The sequence below is a fragment of the Cygnus olor genome, chromosome 3 (genome assembly GCF_009769625.2).
Source record: "Cygnus olor isolate bCygOlo1 chromosome 3, bCygOlo1.pri.v2, whole genome shotgun sequence".
In the NCBI taxonomy this organism is placed as follows: Eukaryota; Metazoa; Chordata; class Aves; order Anseriformes; family Anatidae; genus Cygnus; species Cygnus olor.
In genome coordinates this window covers 80835274-80858002 of record NC_049171.1, presented here as the reverse complement: position 1 = coordinate 80858002, position 22729 = coordinate 80835274, and the positions used below count along the sequence as shown (strand labels likewise).

Below are 22729 nucleotides of genomic sequence, written 5' to 3'. Positions count from 1 at the left end.
GCAAAATCCCATGGCTGAACAGTGCAAATGGCAAGTCACGTAGTTTAATGAGATTGATCACCCGCAGAGCTATAGGAAGTAGCTGGGAGAAATGCCAAAAGCGGGCAGCCTGCATATGGCCTGGAGCATCCTTTATAGGTCTTACTAAAGGCACAGAACCACAGGGCAAGAGCTTCACTAAATTTTCCAGCTTAGGTAATGATCCTGATTCTGAAAATGAACATGTTTAGAGTGCTACTGTGGTGTACTGATTATATTTTTGGCTCTTTATTTATAATTATGTTCCAAAATAATAAAGACTGATTCATCATAGTGAGATATCTGCAAGCTCAACACATTGGTATTTTGCCAAGAACAGTCTATTACTACAGTGCCTCTCAACTGAAAGCAATTTTTTGCCCTATGCTTAGATATTCCCATACCAAGGACCTCTAATAGTATTATATGTTAATTCTGTGTGGAGTAGGGATTTTTTCTTTTAAGTAGTAACTATGTAAACAATGGTAAATAATGCAGAAGGCTAACCAAAGTAAGACTCTGAAGACAGATCATAAGAATTTGAAAAAAGCCTAGGTTAGCAGCAAAGAGGGAAATTCTGCTGTCAAATCTACCTACACAACTGTGGGAAAAATTTTGACCTAAGATACTTTGGAAAGCTTCTACCCTGTGAAATAATGGAAGTTTACCTAAGATGGAAGTTCTGAATGTTCACATTTCTGTAAGGAGCAGTTTTTCTTTGACACCACAGCAGCAGCCCTTCCTTGGCAGAGGTCTCTGTAAGACACCAAGGAGTTAAAAAGAAAAATGTTAAAAGCGCTCAAGTAATTCTCTTCTTGTCATCTGAAATGTGGTCAGCCATCTGAAACTGGTTAGCATAAGCTAACATGTAATCCTAAAAGATAGCCATGCAAGTGAAGTAATGGGGCTCCATTAGGACACAGACATCAGCTCAACTGGAACAACTCAGATGGAGTCCCATTCTGCACAGTATTTCTGGGACATCAGAAGTTTAAGAAATTACATTAGTTGGACAACAGAATGTATACTTGGGGAATAATACTGAATACAAATGAAACAGAACTAAACATAAAAGATTTTGTTGGTGCCTACATGGAATACACTTGTGGTCTCAGTCCATTTGCTTATAGGGAGGTATAAATGCTGAAGAAATGCCTTCATTATTTGCACCCTGTGGGCATCTGAGTGCATAAGTAAAGGACTGAAAAGATCAAAAAGACCAAACCACTAGGTCCACAGTTAATGTTTCACAGATTATGGGCAGGACAGCATGCAGACCTTGAATTGGCTCTATTTTTGTAGCAAATTGAGATTAGTTTCTAGAATTCTAGACTTTTCTCAGCCTAGACTAGATTTAAAGAGTATTGTAACTACAATGCACTTTTTGGAGCCAGTTCCTAGTGAAAATTAAGGAAAAAAAAATCTGAAGCAGTGAGAAAAGAGAAGTGATAGAAAGAAGAGGCATGTAATCAGATAATATTTGGGAAGAAGGACAGAAATGGACAAGACTAGAAAAGTATGTTGGAAATAGGACAACCATACAGGGTACAGCATAGTTTCAGGCTAATGACACTCAGGAACATAGACATGTTTCTATCTCTATAACTGAGGGACGTGCCTAGAGCTTCGTTTATAAAGCTGTCTCAAGGTCTCTGTCAGGAATTAGATTTTCCCTCCAGAAATGGATTTTGGCACAAGGTAGGGAACTTGCAGTATTGCTTTCTGTGAAAAAATAATTACTTCTTAAAGCATTCATCTCACTTGCATACAATCTATATAAAATGTTTTAAACAAATTTCTTAATTACTTAACATTAGTTGAATTACTCTTACCTTCCACTGAAATATCCTGAATAGCAAAGCGAAGGATGATAGTCCAAATCATACCCAGTGTCATTTTCACATTGCCATCAACAATTTCTAAGGTGAAAAAAGACATAACAGTATTTTAAGAGAAAACAGAAAACACATTCTAATCATATATTTGTATAAATTATACACTGTATCAAATAAATACATTACATTTCTACAATAATTTGTTATTTACAATAATTCATTATTTACACAGAGTTTACCTGGGTTCATTTTTCAACAAATTGATGCTTCTGCTACCCTGGCAGTAGAACTGAAGATTACTGAGATTAAGGTCTGTTTAGCTCTTCCATTAGCTCTTCTTTAAAGTTTGAATAATATCAGCCTTGCTGCTCTCATATATGAAAGAACTGGGGAAAAAATGCTTTTATACTAAATTGTAAGAAACTACAGGATATTAGCAGTTTTAAGTAGGAATTGAGAATTTATCAAGGAGATGTAGGAATTTTTAAATGACTTGGAAATCTACAACGCAGACTACTTTTTTTTTAATAAAACAACATTCAAAAGTCCCTTTTCCCTTTTGAGAGTTCTACACTTGGTAGACTGTACTATGGTAGACTAGAGTCTACATACAACACAAAGTACTAGGAACATGCTTTTTCCAACCCTTCTCACATATACAGGCGAGCGCCTCTTCCAAAGCCAATCCAGTGCTCCTACACTGTCTGTAATACTAACAGTGATACCACTTCAACACCAGAAAATGTACTGCCAGAAGACTTGGGTGTGGTGATAATGTTAAATCAATCTGCAAAGTATGGTGAGAGACTCAGAAGAACATTGTGAGACTATAAAGGAGGTCCAGCACTAGAAGGTGAGGAGGTGGGAGGAAGAGAGAGGGGAACTGCAGGCTGCCTTTCCAGTCACCTCACACCAAATGAGCAGGGGGGCAGGGAAGGCACCAGCTGCTCTCCCACTTGAAAGTCACCTCCAGCCCCCCTCAAGAAATGGAGCAGCTGTGGCTGCCTGTGGGCCCACTGGTGTTCTCCTGGGGAGAACAGAAAGGGAGGGAGCAGAAAGAATTTCCTCAATTTAACATCAAATGCCAAAGGAGGTGCCAGCAGGAAATGCGGTCACTCTGCTACTTTAAAGTTGCCTGAATCCAGGGGCAACTTTTACAGAACAAGGCAGCTGCTGTCCCCAGGACCTGAGATACACACTAATTTGCAGCAGTATGTGACACAAGCTGTCATTTGAACCTATGGAATTAACAAATGTGGTACGAGATATCTCACCCATTGCTAGTCTATACTAACATTGTTAGTGTGATAACCCAACTTTATATATGAATGGCTATTTTTCTGCGTTCCCCTTTGTATTCTACATCCATTTTCCAGAATTCTTACCTCACTTTGTCTTCCATGCATTATTACTATCTCATTTGCCCTGAAATATTTCAAGTGTCTTTAAATCCCCCAACTTACATTTTTTAGCCAAAGACCATCAAGTGGCAATTAAGGCATGTAGCTACTTCTTTCCCCTCTCACCTTCACAGTCATGTATTTCATTGCATTTTGATCAGCTGTAGATGTCTCATAAGTATATACAGTACAGAAGAATTTTTTGAAATGTAAAATAGATGAATTTAAATACACAGTAGGCATTGCTGATTGTCAGACAATCAATTCATGGATTTGCATAATCACTACATTGTTGTTTTGATATACATATCCAAATTTACACACACACAGTGAAAAAGCAAGAGAGGGAACTTTCAATGTTGTGCATGAAGAGACTTTTCAAGCTCTTTGCCAGCTTTGATCTCTCATCATCTACCGCTAAAATAAGATATAAAAAAAAAAAGTATAGAAGACAAGGAAAAATATCTAAACAGAAGGAAAACAAAGTTTCTAAATGCTGAAAAATATGGGTGGTGAAAAAATACTGATTCATTCCTATCATTTTCCTCTACAGGCCAATAAAAAACTTCTTGATTATTTTCTTCACATTGCCTGTTTGATCTAGCAGAAAAATAGTTCCTACACATCACATAGGCAAAGCTACAGCTGACCTATGAAAACAGGAAAGGAGAGAAGAGGACAAGACGACACAATAAAAAACTGCCAAGGAATAAAGCTAAGCAAAACAGTGTGGCAAGGCCCCAGTGTTTTGGTAGTGATTTTTTTTTTTTTATTCCTTCTTTGATGTTAGGGTGTGCTTTATTTATTTATTTATTTATTCTAACCTTCTTGTAGCAGATTTACAGATCATTTGGTCTTCAGTATCTCTCTCCCTCCCCAAAAAAGCAAGGCAGAACTGTTTCCTACTAACAGCATATTTATCTTTTATGATATTCCATATCTTAGTTCTTTGCATTCAGGATGCAATTACCTTGCAAATGGAGTCATTGCATTTTTATTTTTTTAATGGGAAAACATCTAACTTGTGGACTATGAAAGGCTCATAAGGATTACTTTCATGTCTTTAGCTTTAGCTTCTTGACTCTCTAGCCCCATTTCTATCACCAATGGAGAGAGATGCTCTTCCACAGTGCAGATCAGAGTAGTTAAATTGGGCTTCTGCTCAATATCACAGTTAAAGGTGGTCACCTCTCCCTACCCATTTCACAAACTACCCAAGGAAGTCAGCCTTCAGAACACTAACAATGGCTTATAAAGAATATTACTGGTGCCTTAAAAATATTAAATTGAGCTTTGTGCTGATGTCCCACAGGAATCACTATTTCATCTTTGTTTTGAGGCCCCATTTTAAATGGCAATTGGTCCCTTTGAGACTACATGCTCTTCACCACACAGTATGTCAGATAATAACACATGATCTTCACCAGGTTTAGATACAAAACTTTCATGCTTTGGAAATCAAAAAGTATTCCAAGTATCCATGTAACTCAGAGAATGCCAAAACAGATGGGTGTAGACAAGCCCACATGGCCCATCCTAACACATACAGACAGAAAGTTAAGGGGTTAAGGATGTTGATAACAATACACTCTTAAGAAGCCTGCGCTCTCACTCCTTGCTGGCATACATTTCCATCTTCATACAATAACGACTATCCAGTCAACAATGCTGAAAAATGCAACAAAATTAAGAAGATATGAAGCATGTTTTAAATCCAGATCAGGTTGCTGTTCCAGGCCCCAGGACCGCTACAGTAACAGTTGTCAGCCCAAGTGGTGGTAGGGTAGGGCTGATAAGTGTGGGAGGAAGTATGCAGGACAAAGGGGCACAGGGACTTTTTAAACAGGTACTGGTGCCAGAGGTCCTACACTGTGAAATTATATCCAGTCAGATGTAATATTACATTGCTGCATCAGCACAGCATTGTGCCTTAGATAACTGTAGTAGAGGGAACGTGGTAAACTTAACAGGGCACTAAGCATGTCTGGGCATAGCTGGACTTCTGTTCAGCCTGTTTAGAGTAGGAGGGGAAGGCACACAAATCTATCTGCTCCTGCCCACGTGGATGTAATCTAATGTGTGTTAGTAGCCATACTTGAGATAGTGCTATGTCTTACAATGACAGGTTCCTCTATACTTGTAAACTATGATAGTAACTGGGTGTTTTTCTCCTGTGCTTCCATCCAAGAATTTAAAACAGTTTTTAAATGCTAATGAAGGAAGGTTTACTCTTAATCCGCCCATTTTACAGATCGAGAATTCCAGAAACAGGCAATAAAAGCCTGCAGCCCAGCCAAGAACATCCCCTTAATCTTCTCATTTACTATGGCCTGTTGTTATATGCAGCAAGCAATATTGAAGGCATGGACGGGCATCACCTTACAGCAACAGGCTGAGCACCTGACACTGCCTCTTGTCACTGCCTCCCTCCCAGAGGGAATTACCTATTTTGACACAGCATCTAAGTTCACTGCAGTTGCTGCCAAGGGGAGCAGCAGGGTTAGCTTAAACTGTTTTAATAGCTGATCTGAGATACCCCAGGTGCTTTGCCTTCAGGTGATACAGGAAGTACTCACATGCTGCCCTCTACTCTGAGCTCCCTACCAGTAATAAACGGCAATAAACTGGGCAAAATGAGGGAGATGGAAGTGCAGAGGGTTGACCTGCTCCTTTCAGCAGCAGATATGACCTGTTGTATCTCAGTTTAAATGCTCCAACCTTGCCTGAAAAACCTAAGAGTGAAAACACTTGCCCATTGTGCAAATTGAGATCAGAGAGAATGCCCTCTCTGTCCCACAAGATCCTCCTTTTGCTACACTCTTGTTTTCTGACAGGAAGGGTTGGAGTCCCAGCATGACAGGACAGAAACTACCATTCATTTGCTCTAGACTGAGTACTCTCAATATTTCTGCACCAGCTATCAGACAGGCTCCCGTATATTTGATCTTTATTTCCACACATAAACTGTCTCTCCAGTACCCTCTGCTGTCTGCCTAATGCCATGTCGCTGTCAGAATACCCTTTACTTGCAGAGGGTTTTAGGGCAGTGGCATATTTTTCCATCCTGCTTCATTTAATTGAACAATGGGCCCAGCTGCCCCTCACTGTCCGTACAACTGATGGAGGGGCCAGGGACCTCTGAAACGTAGTAGAGCTCTTCTGAGATCTGAAGTGCCTTTGGGAATCACCTTATCTCCCCTCCCCTGTACTAATTTCTGCTGGGACACAGTTAATTTTCTTCACAGTGGCTTGTATGGTGTTACGTTCTGGATTTGTGATGAAAATAGTGTTGATAACACACTGATGTTTTAGTTGTTGCTGATCAGCGCTTACACAGAATCAAGGTCTTCTCTGATCCTCATACTGCCCAGCAAGCAAGTAGGCTGAGGATGCACAAGAAACTGGGAGGAGACACAGCCAGGACAGCTGACCCCAACTGACCAAAGGGATATCCTATACCATATGGTATCATGCTCAGCAATAAAAGCTAGGGGGAAAAGCAGAGGAAGGGAGGACTTTCAGAGTTACGGTGTTTGTCTTCCCAACTAACCCTTTTGAATGATGAAGTCCTGATTTCCTGGAAATGGCTAAACGTCTGCCTGCCGACGGGAATTAGTGAATGAATTCCTTGTCTTGCTTTGCTTTCACATACAGCTTTTACTTTACCTTTTAAACTGTCTTTATCGCACCTTACAAGTTTTCTCACTTCTATCTTTTTTATTCTCTTTCCCATCCCACTAGTTGGGAGTGAATGAGTGTGGGGCTTGGCTACCTACAGGGTTTAAACCACAACACCCACTGATGATATATTTAAAAAAAAAAAAAAAAAAAAAGGTCCCCATTACGTGCCTATAGATAGATGGATGGATTTGGACTCAGATGGCCCATCCACTTCAGTCTCAAATGAATTAAGAATGAGTCCAAACACATTCTGCCCAGAGAATATTGATTTCTTTTGGAGTTTGGAGTTCTCGATCTAGAGCAATAATGTATTTGGTGAATGATACTTGAGGAAGCAACTAGACTAGGTTAAACTGCTGTAGAATCACCAAAAGCTGATGGATTTTTCCATTACTTCTACAGATACCCCTATCCCATCTAATAAACCCTCCTCCAGCCACAATCAGCTTCCTGAGATGAAGGTTTGAAAGCCAGAATAAGCCTGGGGAAATCAGACAGCAGGAAGAAAAGGCTCATAAATTTATCTAAAAAGGCCTAGCAATGTGAATAGAACACAGCTAGTGCTTCTCACTGTGATACTGAGGTTACAGCCAGTGTTTTGCTCTAAGGTCACATAAGAGGTTGCCCCCAGAAAGGACAGAAAATCATTGAAGCTATGAAGTCAAAAGTAGTTGAATATTGTGCTAGACCCATCACTCCTTTGTATGGCAATGGATGTGCAAAGCATTGTACAAATATCTCAATAAACCAGATAGTTCTAGACAGACTTTTGTCCTTTTTATACCATCATTTGAATCTCATGGGAAACATAGGTTTACTTGCAGTGAGAGCCTGCTTTCTTTTGCTCAGTCTACATTTATCAGCATTTAGTTAGCCAAATACATGTTTTTATTTTACTGCCTAAAAAACTGAACAACAACAAAGTAATAACCTTATTAAATAACATCTCAACCCACTTTCTTCATGTGTTCAGTCTCTCCACAGCTGGCATAATTTCTTTTGATCACTCCCTTAACTCTGCATCTGAATTTTAAAAGCAGAGCTGCCATGCACAGTCAGTCTCATAACAAAATGGAGGTAGGTCCCAGCCACCTGGCAGTGATACCAGCCTTCATCTTGTCTGAAAAATATCTCCTAAAGCTAAAAAAAAAGATCCCAGATTGGATAAGGCATACCCTAGAATCCAACCTGATTTCTAACATTTATTTTTAATACCTAGAACTTAAGTCAGGTGCACCATCTCTGAGGGTACGTTGTAATAAGCTCTGTTACATACCTTCTGCACCAATTGACACAAGTTTCACTCCTTTGCTGGCAATATAATCCAGAGCTTTGTTGACATTAGCAATTTTATGGAAGCGCATCTTCCCTCTGTCCGGTTTCGGTAGTCTTTCCCCTACAGGATAACAAATTTATTATGTTTATTGTTATATACACCTGACTACAGACACTGAAGTGATCATAACTCAAGAGTGAACATGCCCTGAACACTGCCTAAAAGTTAGCATTTATTTTAGCGGGTATTTTTCTGAAAGAATGTCAAATGGCTCTGAACGAAACCCCAAAGGGAAAATTCAAATATCAAAGCACCTTACATCTTTCTGATAAAATAGTAAAACCAGAGTGAAATTTTTATGCTTGGCCTAAACACTTAGAAGATACGTGAGGACTTCCTGCTTCTAGACTTCTGGTTGACTGCTATTGTCCGCTTTAGAGTACCTGAATATTAAGAAGGTGGGATATTCTCATCACCATTACCTGCTGAACTGTAATGAGAAGCTGGATGTTATCCAGCAAATCAGCCATAGCATCCTTCCAAATCTGACCAAGATTGGTGGCTTTTAACACCTTATACAGTACAGCAGAGCAGCTAATTTCAGAGCAAAGGCTGATGAGTTTGGATAAATTTACCTTCTCAAATGATTATGAAAAAGAATAATTTCTGGAAACATACTCTCCATTCCATGAAAAATAATCATTTTAAGATCTTCTTCTCCACTGAAATCTCCTGCAAAAATGTAAACTATTCTCCATAAGAAATCTTTTTTTCCCTTTTTCACCTTTATTGTGTGTCTTCAACTCTAGCTGAATGCTTGAATGCCCCTTCCCATTCAGGGGCATTCTGAGGGTACCTTGGGGACTGCCCCTCTGAACAACAGAGAAAAAAAAAAGTAAAGCAAAACTTTTATTCTAAAAGTGGAATAAAATAGATCTGTAACCTATTTTAATTGTTAGAGGACTGAGACTAGGTCCTCATGGTTTATGGTTTGTCCAACAGCACTGTGATATCAGTGATACGCCGATACGCTGTGAAGCCCTAGAACACAAGCACAGAACCCTAGAACAGAATACTTTGTAGATAAGGAAAAAGCAGAGTTTTTTTTTTCTCCCTTTTGTTTTAGTGTGTCTCATCTCTCACTTTTAAACCCACTTATAGTTTATGTTCACTATTGCGAATTGTTAACAAATATTGTTCTTTTAAGAACGTTTCAGTAAGCATGCTGTAAATACATAGCAAACTTTAACCAACCTGAGATAACTTCCAAGAGCAGCATCAGTTTGAGGCCATTCCTGAAGTCCTCCTCAATGTTCTCAATCTGTGTGCCTGCTTTCCTGAGGTGGGAATTGCACCAGGCTGTAAATGTCTGTAATAGCAATTAAACAAACAAAAAAAAAACCTTATCAACATGTTTTTTTTAAAAAAAAAAACCTGCTAAGCCATCTGAGCAAACGCTGCATCAGAGACTTCCACAGCTGGCTAAGAAATCTGGGTGTTCAACTCTCATTCATTTTATACATGTCACTGAGTTCAAAACTGTTAGCTCATGAAGATCATATAATTGCTTAATCAGAAGTAATCTTGTGCTAGATTCCATTTGCGAATGCTTCCCCCAGAGATCTACACAAGAAGGTAAAATTTGTCATTACTACATTTAATATTTTGTGATCATATAATTTTATGTTGGGACATATCCTTTAGAAATTCTTCCTGAAAATAAATATTGGTATGTTATCATGGAAGCTGTGTGACAGCAAAATATAGACAATATCATGTATAGAGGCAGAAACTTCTACTACTTTAATTCATGGCAGGATAAACTGTTCTTATACAGATTATCTATTGCAGGGACAGGTAACATGCATGTAAGAACACTTTCCAGGATGAAGTAGCTGAAGAAGAGAGAGAGTTTATACAGCAAGGATACCAGCAAAATTGCATCTGCTTCTACTTTAACTACAGTAAGAAACAGAATGCCTTCTGAAAACACAGATAATTAAAACTGATTTTGAAAGTTTACAATAATTGAAGTGCGGTAATTTTACATTCAGACCCTGAATATATGGTCTGCCTTATTAAGGATTTAATTTTTAAATTGTGTTATATAGTTTTCAGAAAATTACTACAACTTTTTGAAACAGACAAATGAAGATACTTAAGTTTGCAGGGTAAAATTGGTCATAAAAGCAACCACGAGCATTTCTCTCCCAGTGGAGAACAACCAAGTCTGCTTTTACTTGTAAAGATGAAAAGCAGAAGTAAATTCATTGATCTATAGAGATCATATACACATAAACTTTTGCATAAATGAAATCATAACAGGGATCATTATAAAATTTATTAGTTAAAATTCATCTGTTTTCAAATATTTGTTATACCTCAACCTTCTGAAAAAATCTCCTTGCTTTTCAGTGACTGTTAAGATATATAAAGCAAGTTTGTATTTACTAGGTATTTAGGTATAAAATAAGGCCGCACATTTTAGTAAGTTAGACTTCAGATACTTAAAACTGTCAGATATTTAGAATTCCCTTTCTTTTGCTATTTGTAATGTGTAATAGTTTTAAGAACTTTTAATGTAACTAGTTTAAAAACTAAAATAAATCCCAATTTTCATTGCAAAATTTCCTTTGGCCTTATTTTTTCTCACCTGCTGTTTAGATTATTTAATTTTTGATCTCTCAGTAACAGAATAAGAAAGGACAACAGGTGAAGGCATAAACTTTCCTCGGAACTATGTCATGTAAATGCTGGACAGATCTTGTACTTTCAGAAGATACAGACTAAATTTTCAGAAATGGTCTATTCTCAAAAATGCAACATTCTGTCAGAGAATAACATTTTGATTGTTGTAGGCTTTGATTCAATTTATGTAAAGAATTTCTGCATCTTACTGGGATCTTGTCTCACAGTGATAAAGAACAGCTTGCAGGACATGTGCATTGTTCTGGTACCTGCAGCTTCATCTCTGATTTTTTTTTTCTTCAGTATCCTTATCTTTATGCCACTTAGAGGATCAGTTGGGTACCAACCATGTGACCATAATGCAGATTTTTTCCCCCAGTGTGATGGAAAATATGGTCACTTCATGTGGCACTGAGTTATGGACATAATACAGGGCATACTGAATATCCCGGGGATGTGGCCAGTCATAACAGAGGGGTGGCTGCAGAGTGCCACTTCGAAATATCCCCAGTAAGCCTTTTGGTACCACCATGACAGAAGAATGAACATATCTAACAGCAGGAGGGAAAGAATTGATTGTCACAGTTGGTGCAGAAAAATAAGTGTATTTATCAGAAGCTAGAAATTAAAAAGAAGCACTTCCTCTCATCCTGGAAAATAGCAGCAAATTTTCACTTTCTTTTTAACTTCATTAAACTTTGTTTTTTATCAACTTTTCCTGTCCAACTGAAAGAAAGAAGCAAGAAGCTCTACGGATCTGGGGAAGTTGTGCAGTGAAATAGCTAATTCTAGATACTGAAAGAAAGGAGGAGAGAGAAGACTACTGGAAGTGGTTCTAAGCAGTGGTCCTGTTGACCTGCAGAGGATGAGTTGCAGGCAGTGGCATAAGAAAGTTGCTCTGTGTGCAGACATAGATAAGTTCAGCTGCAGCATCTCTGCAAATAAAACTATTTTAATAAAGGGATGTTAGCTTGTAAAGCAGTGTTGTGGTTTAGCCCGGCTGGCAGTCAAACACCACACAGCCGTTCGCTCACCCTCCCCCCTCCCTCTCCGGGATGGGGGAGAGAAATGGGAAAGTGAAGTCTGTGAGTTGAGATAAAGACAGTTTATTAAGACAGGGAAAAGAATAACAACAATAATAATAATAATAATAGTATTAATAGTAATAATGTGTACGAAATAAGTGATGCACAATGCAATTGCTCACCACCCGTTGACCGATGCCCAGCCTATCCCCGAGCAGCCGGCCCCCCCCTCCACCCCGGCTAGCCACCCCTATATATTGTTCAGCGTGACGTCAGATGGTATGGAATACCCCTTTGGCCAGTTTGGGTCAGCTGTCCTGGGTCTGTCCCCACCCAGCTCCTGCTGCATCCCTAGCCTGCTCGCTAGCAGGACAGAGAGAGGCTGAAAAGTCCTTGGCTTGGTGTAAGCACTGCTCTACAACAATTAAAACATCAGCATGTTATCAGCGCTCTTCTCATTCTAATCCAAAACATAGCACCCTGCCGGCTACTAGGAGGAATATTAACTCTGTCCTAACTGAAACCAGGACAAGCAGTCATTCAGGAAGGTAAAACATAGCTCATTTTAAGATAACTAGCTTCCCTGAGCTCATGGGACACCTGAAACTGAAACATGTTATGCATCACAACAGAGATACTAGGCACTTCTACCCTCAGGGCTGGATATGATGGAGTCTTAGGACGGTATTCGGTTTGGATCATTATAGGGCTAGGATCTAGTTTCTAAGACTAATTTGTCTGCCCTGAGCTGTATCTTGTTCTATTGATACGTATCTAAAAGGCTTAACACACTAAGTCATTTGCAAATACTATAAATTATAACAAGCATTCTTCAAAGGAACAATATTATGGTAATATGTGAAAAAGAGCTGAAAGCACTCAAGGGCAAATGTACATGAGCTTTAAAGAGCAATTTGGCAATAAATATTAGAAAGCTAAACCAGTAAATAAATGAGTTTTTCATGAATTGCTTAAGTGATGGACATGCACTTATTCGCAGATGCTGTTGCAGTTTGTAGAACTGTTCCAAGCACACAGTGCTAAACTGAATGGGGAATTTGGAAGAAAACCACAGACATTTCCATCTCAGTTTGAACAGTGAACAGTTTGAACTTGTACCACTCAAGTAAATGAGTTTTCCCTGTTCTTCATTTCGTTCAGAGTTTAATGGCAATGATCCCACCAGTAAAGTGGTCTTAAAATATCAATCTGATTCATACTGTGAAAGACTTACTTCTCACTTTCTTATGAAGAAATGGAACATGGCAATTCTTAGCTCATATATGCATATATAAAAATATACATAAAAGCAAAGTAGAATCTTGTCCACCTCTAATCTCACTGCAGTCCTCTACTTTGCTACTACAGCAGACAATTCAACTTCCTGGATGCCACACTGGTAGATATAGAACACGAGTTTTATACGAAAATCCCAAGGTTTTTCCATAATTTAAATTCTTTCTCTTGAAGATAGACATTTTTATGGCACTGAATTTGCTGAGAGACAAAGTGAGTTACAAAAGCTCACTGAATCTTGGTGGAAAAACTAAAATATCCTTGATATTCCAACACTCAGTGCTGTTCTCTAATTGCTAGATAACACCTCTTCCCTCCTGATCTGCACACCTTCTTTCCTCAATATTGTTAATTTTATGAAGACACTAAGCAACCAACGTTGCTATGATACAAACAAGATGCTACTATTGCTGAGTCAAGCTAATCTCAAAAAATAGTTTGATGTCAGTCACTTGTTTTATGGGCTGCCTTTTTATATCGGCAGGTTATTTACAATTGTTTCCAGCAATACTGGGGTTTGCCATTGGAACTGCAGCATTCTGAATGATAAACTTGGAGTTGCCTGCCATGCCTCCATTCATGAGGAAAATTAAGTTCTGCTGAAGCTCTGCATGGATTCTTTATTTAGACTTCTTGTGTCTAGGTAGTCTAAATTTTATCTTCTATATATAGAATAAGAGATTTAGATCTTTAGGTCTTTAGATCTTTAGATCTTTATTTAGGTCTAAAAGACAATTTCTCCTAGTTTTCTGTTTTACCAGTGCACTTCTTTTCATGAAATGCTGCTATCCCTTTCTGAGAGCTGTCTTGTGCCCCACACAAAGTGTAACTTCAGGACATACTCCTCCAAATATAGCTTCATAGTTTGGAGCCTTCCAAATTGGCTTACTTTCCTAGGACTAAACATGGTTATAGGAATACTACTTAAGGAATTGTTTACTATTTGTTTCAGTGGACTTACTGATATATAAAAGCTGCTGCAAAATTTCACTTGGAAATTTTAACACTTTCCACAACTCACGTTTTATTTAACACCCCATCCTTCCATTCTCATTGTGATACCACTTGTTCAAAGCCTAAATTCTCACTGTTTGGTTTCAACTAACATTTCTATTAATAGTCATTAAGAAACAATTCAAAGCACGTGTAAGTTCTGGAGATCAAGATACAGCCAGCATACAGTACCCTGCAAATTTGTAATCCATTGGGATTTAAAAGCTATTAAATGACTTAGACAAAGCAAATTCCTTTTTCTGGTGAACTGTACAGCACATTTCAGAGTATCAGATTGCTCAGAGAAATAAGGCAGGACTGAAGGCACCAAGTTGAATACCAGGAGTGATAAGTACCTAGAAAGCTAGACATTTCTTTTTAGAATTTATTTACCATAGGTGACTCTACAAAAGACAAACAAACAAATAAACAAACCCTCTCCTTTCCACATCTATTACTAGAGAAATTTGGCTGACATTCTTGGATAGAAGACTACAGAGGAAGAGATGCAGGGCAGGAAGTCAAACAATTCAGTCCCACAGGTACATTTTCTCTTAATGCACTATAACTCTGTCATGGGCATATTTTGGAAAAGCTAACTCTAGAAAAGGGAGCACAGTTTATGTTCTATGCCCAACTATCCTCACTGTGAAGACCACCAATATCATGTTCTCCATAATTTGGATTCATAGATCTGTGACTATAAGACTGTATTTGAGAAAAATAAACTTACCTGTTAATTTCCTCAAGCCACTTAATTTTACAAGCCGTTGACAACTAGAATTGTAATCAAGGACAGTAAAACAAGATAGCCCTAATTATCTATCAGTTGACTATAGCTAATGACAAGAAATAACAGGGCATGCCTGCTCTGCAATACAACTATTTCTATACATGCACAATGAATGACATGCTTTGACAGAAAAAGTGATACGTCTGAAAGCTCAACAGTACTACACTCCTGAGAAAGTCCACACATCCTTTTTATGTGGGCATAATGACAACTAAGTTTGATACTGCTTCAAAACCAGGAAATCAGGAAGATACAATAACAACAAGTTTCATATGTGCCAGTGATAATAGGAATAAAGAGTATTGAGCCAGCACCACTTACCACCCTCTCCAGTACTGTTACCCATGGATGGTGCATAAGACAGTGTGTTGCATATGCTGAAGGTAAAAGGTAAATTTCTAGTTTGGCACTGACAGTGAGTCTAAAATGTACATCACCAAAACAACCATATAACTTCCATGGGGATGTGTACAGGAGGTACCCTCCACAAGTTCAGGAAGATTTATTTACTTGCACTCAAAAGCAAAATTGCAAAGTGAATCTGGCCCAAAAAAGGGTTGGAGGCTCTTGTCATATTTAGTACATATATCTCATAAAAAAGGTTAATACTACCTTTCACTCTTTCCAACTCAAATAAATTTGTCTGCTCTAATATTTACACGCTTTACAACTAATAGTGATTTCTTCATGTCTGCTTGTCTGTCCCCCTACCAGAAAGGCTACTAGCCTGCATAAGTCATTTGGGTTTTGTGTGTCTAGCCTTTCTGCAACATTTCCATAAGAATATATAGAAAAATCCAACTTTAACCTATGAAACTTATGAAAAATACTGAGTCAATAGGAAATATAGTAATTTCTGTATCTGTTAAATAAAGAAAAAGCACAACTCATTTTAAGTGAACCTTAAATTCTAATACCCAAAGCTAAAGGGATGCACGACACGGACTCCTGATGGCTCTTGAACAGGAGACGTTTATTGCCCTTTTTCACTACTACATATACTTTCCCCATAGCCCCACGCACTGTCCACGTGCCCGAACCTGTCTTACAACTGGTTAGAGACCCTCAGACACGCGCCTTGAGCCAGCCAGCAATTGGCCACTGCCCAAAGCTCATCTTTAACACTGTAGCCAATTTACTTTATCTCAACCTTGCTCAAGTTTTTGGTTCTACCGCTGTTTTCCTCATTATCTCTAACTCAGGGACGTGTGAAACAGCACAAAGCTCCCTGCGAATTCCTTTCCCACACAAAGCAGGAGACCACATCTGACGAAAATTAATTTCAATTACAAGCATTCAACATATTTGTGTGTGTATATGTGTGTGTGTGTGCGCTGTCCTGAATTATCTCAGTCTAATAGGGTTGTTTCTTAAAACTCTGTTCTACAGCCCTTCTCCTAAGGTATTTTTCCTCTCTTCTTGTGCTAGCTGGGAGTCTTCATTACTTCCAGCCTAAATGGGATGCAGTGATTCACCCTGTAGTTATATGGAACATTACTGTCCTCTGAGTACATGGCAAGGGTGTTAAAGAGAGCTCTGCCAGAACATTCCTTCAGACAAGACTGAGGTTTCCCCTTGAAGAACTGCCCATCTGTCTGTCACCCATGTTTTAAAATATAAGTCATGATCCTGCAACATGATCTCCTAGCTCCTGTGTCCACACAGCATTCTAATGACTTCAAGATCAGGGATCCCTGGGCTTGGGATAGTCTGTGCTGGCCCTCATTCTGTTAACTATTTAATTCTGCTCCCAAAAAAGGAGCATGAAGGTGCAAAACAGCAGAAAATCATACAGCCTTGATATACTAGCTTGATGTAAACCAATGACTACATATGGCATCTGTTGTATGCTCCTAAAACATCTAGAACAGCTGCACTATTCTTATATTTAGTGCATGAGTGTATTTTTATGAATTGAAAATAAAATCTTACATCTTTCTTACTGGTTTGAATTATTATTAACCGTCCCCTTATTTTTATTTCCCACCGCAACAGAAGCCCAATTGCATTGGTGCATGTTAGTAAAATAACCAGAGTGACTACAACAGGAGAGGTGGTTCACCAAACTAGTCAATCACACTACGCTTAGTAGGCGAAGTGTGGTTTTAGCACTAAGCACACCACAGCACAGCAACTACCCAAATGAAGTACAGTGAAATCGTGTTGAAGAACAACATCAAGGCTAAGGTGGGTGAAATGTTTAGCATGTTCCAAAAGTTCATTAAAAGGAAACCCTTAAACCATAGGTGGTATGTCAAAACCAAATTCCTGGAAACAACAGAGTGCATATCACGGAACCATCTCACAAGGGAATATAATAGAAGATTCACCACTAGGCACCCAAATCCAAAATTGGGGAAAGCCCTCCCTGCTTCAGCACATCCCTCTCTACAGCTAAACAGATGGCACTAGAAATGATATGCTGGTGTACTCTCCACTACCAGTGGATCAGCTCCAGTTACTAGAAGGGCCCCAGCTCCTTAATTTTATCATTCATAATGATGTCAAAGGGATGTCAAAGGGATGCCTTCATCACAAAGAACACAGCACAAGACATGAGGGTATTCTTCAGCATTTTGTTTGCATGGAACAGCCTGGGGAAACCTCAGTCCTTACAAAGCAGGTGGCCTAATCCTGTGTGAGTCTAGGGTTTCCTGTAAAATATGTGACCCCCTCCCAGCACTGAATAATTGCATGTCTGTTTTACAGTCCTCATTATTAAAAAATAAAAACAAATAAACAAACAAACAGAGCAAGTAAATATCCCTTCAAGAATAATTTGGCAAGGCTGAACCCTGAGAAATGTTAAGAAGATTATTGAGCTTTTTGTTACAAAAACACACTACATCTTTCTTTCAGAGGGGACAACAGAGAAAGGTTAAGTTGCCCCAGTGGTACAAACAGAAGAAAACTCATGAGGTAGCAAGATGTAAGGGAAATTCAGTATGGGTCACTTCATGCACTGTCCTCATATCATCCTTTTTTTCTGAATGGAAAAACAGGAAGGATGAAAGTAAAGAAGACGAGGTTTCGTAAGGCCTCTGCAGAGGGCAAAACAGCTAAAATATTGCAAGGTTTAATAGGAACAGGCAGATAATATCTCTATTAGATTACCTGAGATGGCTGGAAAAGACAGAGCTTTGAGGCACATAAGCCTTAACATGCGAGACAGAAGCATTAGTCCTAAACATGAAAACTTAGATAAGTCTTCAGAGAATTCAGGACTTCACCAGACCATTGGTATAATGCTACTGATGCTCTATTTCCTGCAGAAAGCTCCTTCCTTTTTAATTATTGTTGATGAAACCATTTATTTAAGTTTTACAGCAGCAGGCACCTAAATGTTCCAAGCATGTGACTTTTCAAACTACACACAACGCCATAGAGTTGCCCACTTGTATATTTTTATTTTTAGCGAGTCAGAGAGAAGTTTACTACTACTAGTGGTGGGTAGTGGCTCACTATTAAGCTGTCCTGAACCATCCCTCTTCCACACTTTATTTGCTCATTTAGATGACAGGAGTGTATGCTTATAATGTTTGAATATGACAGCAAAATGCTGGGTCCGTTAGCATGCCTTACGACAGGACTACAACTCAAACTAATCAACAAATACGTGAAATGACTTGAAGAAAGCTGGATGCAGATTAGCAAGAAGTCTGAAATAGTCCTCTTCTCCAGTAATAAATAATTGCAAAAAACAGGATGGAGAACTACTGGCAGGATAGTAACATTGAAGAAAATGATCTGGGAATAAAATTGGATCACTACCAAACCCGATCAAAAGTGTCATAATGTTACAAAAGGCAAATGCAATACTGGAATGTCTAAACAGGGGAATGGTGTATCAATATATTATATTTAGGTTTATATGCATTTAGGTTCCCAATCTAAATGATTCTATGATTCTGTGATATCTGCAGTATTTCTTACACTCTGTTCAGTGCTGGAAAGGGATTAGCTAGAATACTGTCCCCTCTTTTGGGCACAAAACTCAAGAAGAACATGGACCAGCTGGAAAGAAGTCACCAAACAGCCATGAAAGTCATCAAATTCTAGAAAGCTTAACCTATGAGAAATACAGAACCATTGGGATAGTTTAATCATGATAAGTTTGTAATGAGACTAATACTTGTCTCAACCATTTACGAAATCACAACAGATAAAAGATCAGTTCTCTGTGTTCACTGAAGGTAGCAAGGAGCTATGAGCTTAAACAAGAATGAGGAACATTTAGATCAATTTTTAACTCTATGAGCAGTAAAGCACTGGAAGAGATTGGCCGGGGAAACGTGTAATCCTTCCTCTTGGAGATCATCAAGAACGAGTTGAATAAACGTGTCAAGAACAGTATGAACATATTTGCTTCTGTCTGAAAGTAGAGGAATGTACTAAATGCCTTCCCAAATTCTCCCAGTTATATTTTCTATGGTGTTCATGGAAGATTCCCATCGTAACTGACATCTACACTACAGCCTTAAAAAGAAATAATTGGCAAGACTATTTTTCCTTCCAGATTCTGTGATAGAGAGGCCCTAAAACTTATATATACACATGTTACCCAAAGACTGCAACGTAACTCATTCAGAAGAAGACAATTATCTCTTAGTAATCCAAGCACTTGGCATTCAACAGATAACTGTAAACCTTGTTTCTGTCAAGGTGTTCTTTGCCGTGATCCTCCCTTCCCTCTCCTACCTCATGACCCTGTAATTTCCCTTAGGAAAGAGAAATAGAACACTGGGGAAGCTTTGGCAGGGATATTGGAGGAAAAGAAAGTACAAGGATGAAGACAGAGAATAATAAAGAAACAAAGCTGAACAAATGTAACAGGATAGCGAGAAAGAAGATTCAAATTCAGTAGGCAGGAGAGTGTTCACGGAAAGTTAAACACAGTGCAAATTTAAATGAAAGTGGATGCAATGGCATGTTCTACATCATTGCAAATGTGTACATACATTTCCCAAGGTCCATATTATGATCCTGGGGAAGAAATTTTGACACTTGTGCTTTCTTCCCAGCCTTGCCACACCCTTTAAGTCATTTAAGACAGGAATTTTGAAAAACATGTATTGGCCAAAATAGAGAGCATTTTATGATCCGTGATTCCTCATGTGGGACCAAAGACCACTTAACAACAATAGGAACAGATGTTAGCCATAGCTGGGTACTTTTAAGTATCCCACACCTGTATTCAAGGATAATGGGAATAATATACCCTCCATATCCCACAACACTATCCTGGGGAAAATTCACTATAGCATTTGAGGTGCTCAAATACTACCCTGAAAAAAAAAAAAGTCCAATAAAGAAATAATAGTAAGAAAAGTTAGAAAGTTGAAAAAACTACAAATGTCTTGTAAATAAAGAACTGTGAGTTAAGCAAGATCAGAACCTACCATGAACACATGGAAAACAACACAAAATAGTTACCAACAACTTCAGCATCTGTTCTCAGTCATCCAAATTTAATTATGTATTTAAAAAAAAAAACAAAGCCAGCTGTTTTGCATAAACTAATTACCTGCAACTGTAAATCTAGTTGCATGCCAGTTATTTTTCCCTCCTTAAATTCATAGTGAATTATGAAATGTGCCAGCCATTTAGGTATGGAGAAAATAAAATACTCAGGGGATTGTTAAGAATAGCAATGACTGTGAATAACCTCAAAGATGCAATTTGAGAACACATTTTTACAAATAGAAATTGTTTTAGCTTTCACCTCTAGAACGAAAAGTCACTGCCGCTGTCTCTCACTAATAAGACCAGTTTTGGACATCTCCAATGAAGCTGCCATTTCTGATGGTTTAAGTGATGGGGACACCTGTCTGCTCGAGAGCTAAACTGGGACTACAACTCATCTCATAGACACTATGCATGTGTTAGCAACCTTGTCACTTATTCACCTGGCCTGGTTTCAAAACAGTGACCTAAAAGTGAAAGGTTCCCCCCAGCCTTGCAATTGCAACCAATAAATTAAAAGTCCATCTTCAGGACAAGACTATTTTTCATCATGTGTTAGGGTGTTGGAGCTAATAAAATATTGTATGTAGACAGCTTTGCAATACTGAAAGACTTTTAATTGTTTTCACCACCTTGCTAAATAGTGACAAAGCGCAGGGGTTTTGCACGGCAGCTTTCTCTTGGAGCGGAACAACTGTTTTTGCAGTTTAGTTTGTTTATTCACATCATATGCATGAATCCTTGAAAAAAGCTGGGCACAGCCAGCATCCAGGTGACACCCTCTTTGATAAGCCTTTGTCCACAAGTCACATCCAGCTGTGCTATAGCAGCTCTATATAATTTATTCTTGCTAGATGGAGTAACAGGGAGCAAATCCCTTAGTGTTTTGCAATGATCTTAGTTTTCCATCTTCCATCTTTCCATCTTCCCTCCTACTTCATTAACAATACGTATCGTGTAATTTACAGTTGTATACTACTTTCCTAATGACTCTATTCTCTCTGCCTTCTATGTAAAGCAACAGGTATGTTAATATAAGATAATATCTCCTGGTGACCCTTGTCAAACAGAATTAATACCTCAGTATTTTTTGGATTACATGCCATTATTTGATGCATTAAAATGCTCGAGGTACAAGATTAGCACTACAGAATAGAAAATAAATGGTATAATCTGTGAAGTTATCAAATTACTAACAGATTTCTGAGTTACATTGTCCCATATTAACTTGCTTTCTCTAATGAGAGTGAAAGTCAGTGAGTAGACATTGAAAAATTCAGCATTTGAGTCCTTATTCATCCAAAGTTTTTTGTACAACTTCTTTCAAGTAGTCAAACCTCTTTATGCCTCTGTACAAAATCCTTACCTGACAGTAGAGGTAAAATATAAACATCCCCACAGACTGAGAGTTCCAGTTGCAGCATTAAGAGGGCTCTGTTCATTCCTACAATTGATTGTGCAATGTCTTACAGTCCTATGTACATTTTGCAAATTTAAAATACTGTAGTAAGTGAAAGAAATTTTACTTCAAAAGCCTCAAAAAACAAACCCCAGTGAAAAAATAGCTGTGAATCAAGCACATTCTGAACCACAGAATTAGCCAGGAGTAAAGCTTTAAAAACACGACAAAAAAGGACTAACGGAAGAGTACAAGTGGAAAGATTTGTATGATCTACTTTTGGCTACTGAATTTTCTTTTATTTTCATATGTTGATATTGTATTCCTGTTGGAGAAAAAATTTACATATATGATCTCTTTCAGTAGGCCATATTGTTCTAGTATTTAATAATCAACAAAACATGGTAGATTTTTTTTTATATGCAACACAACCAAATTCTTCACTTCAAAATGTCTCCTAATGAAATTAGCAGAAATAGAGAAGCATTACCCACAAGGACCTATGCCTTGATAGAGACACAGTACTCGCTCACAGCCTGACCAGGAGTGTTCAGAACCCCAGCTGAACCTGAGGACAGTATTCTTCTGTAATATTGTAGTCTAACCTTAGAGCATGCAAACCAAACAGTCCCTGTTCCAATACACTGCACTTTGCAGAGCTTGAATTTACAGTACAAAACCAAGTAATTCTACATTGCAACTTGGAGTAGTACAGCTATAGTAGCTAGTATCTTACACAGTACTCCTGATCACAAAGTGCTTTACACCATGAAGCTCTTTGCAACCCATACCTCCAAACAAACCAGTTAGTACCCAACTGTCAGAGCACTATATTTATCAGTACACTGCAAAAAGTTGAGTG

The 22729-nt window shown here is 38.4% G+C and overlaps 1 protein-coding gene across 5 annotated transcripts in view; it reads right to left on the bottom strand.

Annotated features, from left to right (window-relative positions):
* ACTN2 (actinin alpha 2) overlaps nucleotides 1–22729 on the bottom strand; it is a 69139-nt gene that overhangs the window by 36200 nt on the left and 10210 nt on the right. For all 5 annotated transcript variants that reach the window (XM_040552721.1, XM_040552722.1, XM_040552719.1 and 2 more), the window contains exons 2-5: nucleotides 9465–9579; nucleotides 8211–8330; nucleotides 1851–1937; nucleotides 687–774 (exon numbers count right to left, since the gene is read on the bottom strand). In XM_040552721.1, coding sequence (XP_040408655.1) covers nucleotides 687–774; nucleotides 1851–1937; nucleotides 8211–8330; nucleotides 9465–9579 — 410 coding nt within the window. The remainder of the gene's footprint in view (nucleotides 1–686; nucleotides 775–1850; nucleotides 1938–8210; nucleotides 8331–9464; nucleotides 9580–22729) is intronic.